The sequence below is a fragment of the Octopus bimaculoides genome, chromosome 1, assembly GCF_001194135.2.
Source record: "Octopus bimaculoides isolate UCB-OBI-ISO-001 chromosome 1, ASM119413v2, whole genome shotgun sequence".
Lineage (NCBI taxonomy): Eukaryota > Metazoa > Mollusca > Cephalopoda > Octopoda > Octopodidae > Octopus > Octopus bimaculoides.
The window spans coordinates 103719652-103724279 of record NC_068981.1 but is presented as its reverse complement, the minus strand read 5'-3'; the positions used below and the strand labels follow the sequence as shown (position 1 = coordinate 103724279).

The window sequence follows — 4628 nt, the reverse complement described above, 5'->3', positions numbered from 1 at the left end:
TTTATTATAGTTCTTTTTAGTGTATTTACTTATTAAATTTTTTCTATATGTGACTGGATTCTCATGGATGAGTTCAGGAACTGTAGTTCTTTTCTCTAAATTATATATATATGTACACACACACATATGTACACACACATATGTACACACACACGCACGCACACACACACACACACGCACACGCACACACACACACACACAGCAGGTATCGAAGTGATCGTAGAGCAACGCGAGATGAAGTGTTTTGCTCAAGAACACAACGCACCCGGTCAAAGAATTGAAACCACGATCTCGCGATCGTGAGTGCAATACCCTAACCACTAGGCCATGCGCCTTCAACGAGGTTTCTATAATTCACCGCAGTTCTTCCTACATCTCTGATCTTGTGCGTATGTATGAATACGTTTTTTTTTGTATTAGTGAGTGTGGATTGATAAAATCGACAGCGCTGGAGAAACTGCCTTCTGCGTTTTTGTGTTCAAAGCCATGCCAAGGTTAACTTTTTCATCCTGCAGAGAAGTGGACCAATAAAATAAGCCACCAGTGAGGTACTGGAGTTGATTTAATATTACTATATTTTAAATAAATGGTAAATGAAGGGGTAAACAAAAAAAAAAAGTAATCTTAAAAGAGAAGTTCTGTGAGTCAACGCTGAACACTTTAAGCCTTAAGGATACGTAATTAGATCTTTTCATTAGAAAGTTATTTCTTCGAAAATAAATTGAAATCCCCTAAGAATGAGAAGCTGGAAGTATTTTGATGAACGATTTTATTTGTTTATAGCTGTAATTTGTTTCTTTATTTTCTTAATTTTATATTTCACTTTTCATTTTAAATTTCATCCAAGCTCTCGCTTTTCCCGACATTTTTTTGTCTATTAATACAAACTACTACTACTTAAATTCCTTTATTGACCACATGGGTTTTTACATACAAATTAAACGTTGTACATTGTGGTTATAAAGTTTGTGACGATGCACGAAGAGACGGGTAGAGTCACCGCTATACAATAAAGATATTAAAAATAGAGAATAATTGTGAAGTTCTATAAAAATAATCAGTAGCAACATACAAGTAAAATAAAAGCATGAAACACAAACTGGACAGTTCACCTACACATACTTCAGCAACATACATCTTCTCAGATCGCAGAATCTCCCGGCTTTGGCTATTTTTGTCTCCAAATTTTTACCAGTTTGTACGGTCCTCCTCCACGCTGTCGATCATATCTCTCTGGAACTTGACTGTGATCTGAATACGCGAGTATTTTTCACTGTCTGATGGGATAAGTTGGCTCTTCCCTTGGCGTATTCGATTCCCTTTGCTTCGGTTCACTTTTTCCTTTCCGCACTCTCTTTATCCTTTTGCTGTTAGCCACAACATGCTATCAGAGTCTATCCTTTCCTCATTATCGAAAGTCGTTGCAAGTGGACCTTCTGGTCTCCACCTAGAATCTAATTGACTTCTTCTCAACTCACTCAGAATGGTATAGCTTGGAGATATTTTGTGGTTTCGGTGTGGTGGAGTTACTAATAGACCCTACCAGATCACATTTTGTTGCAATATACTTCCACGTTCGTATAGTTGCTCAAAGTTGGTGACAAGCTAAAAGTTAACGTCACTATAAGTATATCAGTCTCAGCAAATCAATAATAGGCTGACTCTTAATATAGCTCGACAATATGATATAGATGGACTTCTACAGGTTCCCGTTGACGTTGCTCGCCATTGTTGCGGCCTTATGGAAGTGCGTTGCCACCACTGCAATGCTTTGATGTTTATTGGAGAGCATACAGGAGGAACAATGAACAATCCCAGTTTTGGTATATGCTGTAAATCAGGAATGATAAAAATTGAAAATATCCCTGAGTTACCGAATGAACTTGCCGATCTCTTTCTTTCTAATACTCCTGAAGCAAAATATTTCAAACGTAATATTCGAAGGTTCAACAGCGCAATGGTAATGTGTTCTATGTAAGTAGATGACACTTCAGTACTGAGAGGAATTACAGAATACATGGAATTGCTTATTGGAGATCCTAGAAACCAAATAGGAACAGTCCCGTCTAGCTTAGAAACGTATTTCTATGATCATGAAGAACAAATATGAAGACGAACAAAAAGAATGCCTATTAACAATGCAAACCAAGCCTTCGATGTAAACATATTTCGAAAATTTCATTCTGCTATGATATCTGCTGGAAATACTTACAATCTTTTCTATCCGTGCAGGAGCAAATTGACACTGGAAATATTCCTGCTGATGTGTCAGTTGGCTTCTATGCAGATAAAAAAAGCTCATGTGAAACCCTCCAGGAGATATAATCTACCAACTTCTAATGAGCTTGCTATTCTCATACAAAATAATTTTGGTGAGGAAACGAACTGCTCGGAACGAATGGTCGTAACAAAATTCAGAGCAGAGAATAACAAAAAATCTTTACAAATATTAAGTGACTCGCATCGACCATACGACCCAATGATGTACCCGTGTTTTATTTCCTTCTGGCTTAGATGGGTGACACCTTGGATTAATGAATGAAAATGGCAACCATCAAATTTCAATAGTTCAATTTTATTGTTATAACATCATGAAAAGAACAGGATCTACAGATATATTGCATTTAGGTCAGCGTTTGTTTCAGCAATACTGTGTAGATCCATTTGCCAAAGTACAATCCACCCGTCTACGATATGTTCGTAACAATCAAGCAACCTTAAGAGCTGATTTATATAATGGCTTACAAGATGCTATACTTGCAGATGATACTGATCGTACAGGTCGTAGATATATATTGCCAAGTTCATTTACAGGAAGTCCGCGATATATGGCAAAAACACTATCAAAATGCAATGGCTATAGTTAGAAAGTTTGGCAAACCTACTTTATTTTTGACTTTTACATACAACCCAAAATGACATGAAATAGTTAACGAGATTTCTGTGAGCCAGACGGCGGTGGACCGACCAGATATCACTGCAAGAGTATTTAAATCAAAGCAACAGCAACTATTTCACGATATCAAATCAGGAATCCTTGGGAAACTTATTGCTCTTGTGAACACAGTGGAATTTCAAAAAAGAGGATTAACTCATTGCCATTTCTTATTCATAATACAAAATCATCACAACACATGGCAAGAAATTGATAAAATTGTCACAGTTGAACTTCCTAATCCCGAAAACCCATTAACGTCACTTCTTTATTCCTTGGTGAAGAAATACATGATACATGGACTCTGCGGAAAAGATAATTGAAATTCTCTCTGCATGGTGAATGGTGTTTGCAGTAAAAGATATCCAAAAGATTAAAGATCACAAACCTTAATTGGAAATGATTCTTATCCACAATATCGTCACCAAAACCCTCGAGATGGTAGCTTCAAAGCTTCAACACGTACTGGAAATAGAGAAATTGCTGCTGATAACCGTTATGTAGTTCCTTATAATGCGTGGTTGTTGCAGAAGTACGAGGCGCATATTAATCTTGAATGGTGTGCATCTATTAAGGCTGTGAAATATCTTTACAAGTACATTTTCAAAGGTGTTGACCATGCAACAGTTTCTTTACACAGACAAGAAGACAGCGTGCGTCATAATGTCGGCAATGAAAATCAAATGGATGAAATTTCGAATTACGAAAATTGCCGCTATACTGGAGCGTCGGAGGCTTGCTGGAGATTATTTGAGCTTCCAATTCATCAACAAAGGCAGCCTGATATTGAATGCTTGCCGATACACTTGCCAGATCAACAGATGACAGTGTTTAATCCAAATCATGTACAAGAAGCTTTAGCAAACAATAGATCGACCAAATTGACAGCATATTTAAAGATGAATGAAGGAGATCCCCTAGCAAAAGATATCCTCTATTGTGACTTTCCACAACATTATACTTGATGTAACAATAATAAAAATTAGGGGAGAAGAGTTAGATAAAGTGATGATGTTCCAGAAGCTCTTGGTAGAGTGTACGCAGTGCATCCATCGCAAGGGGAGCTATTCTATCTTAGACTATTACTTCAACATAAAGCGGGAGCGACAAGCTTTGAAAATTTAATCACAATTAACAGTGTTGTTTCCGAAAATTTTAAGCACACATGTCAAATGATGAATCGATTAGAAAATGATCAAGAATGGGAACTTTGTCTAAACGAGGTAAGAACAATATGTTCAGCGAATGATTTACGAAACTTGTTTGTCAGTATTCTTCCGTTTTACTCTCCATCCAGACCACTAAAATTATCAATATGTTTCGCGAAGATCTTTGCGAAGATTACTTTCATCAAATGAGACAACACAATTTTTCTCATGAAGCAGCCTTGGATATTGCCTTGAATGATATGCTATGTGAATTGGATCATCGCATGGTTCAGCATGACCATAGTACAATATGTTTTAGATTGCCTGCTGATATTCATGATCTCCGAATGAATAATGTTCTACTTCATGATGATGAGATAGATCCATATGCAGAAGAATTTTTCCATACTAACATCCATATGCTAAATAATGACCAGAGAATCATTTAAAAAAATATTCAACAGAGAATTGGTAGAAATGAAGGTGGTTTGATATTTATTGATGCACCTAGGGGTACTGGCAAAACTTTTCTTATTAATATATTA

The 4628-nt window shown here is 36.6% G+C and overlaps 1 protein-coding gene across 1 annotated transcript; it reads left to right on the top strand.

The window, feature by feature from the left end:
• The first annotated feature begins 1741 nt into the window (after positions 1-1741).
• On the top strand, positions 1742-3900 carry LOC106871358 (uncharacterized). Its single transcript, XM_014917770.1, has 2 exons — positions 1742-1974; positions 3315-3900. Exons 1-2 carry the CDS (start codon positions 1742-1744, stop codon positions 3898-3900), a joined length of 819 nt encoding a protein of 272 aa, XP_014773256.1.
• Positions 3901-4628: the final 728 nt, after the last annotated feature.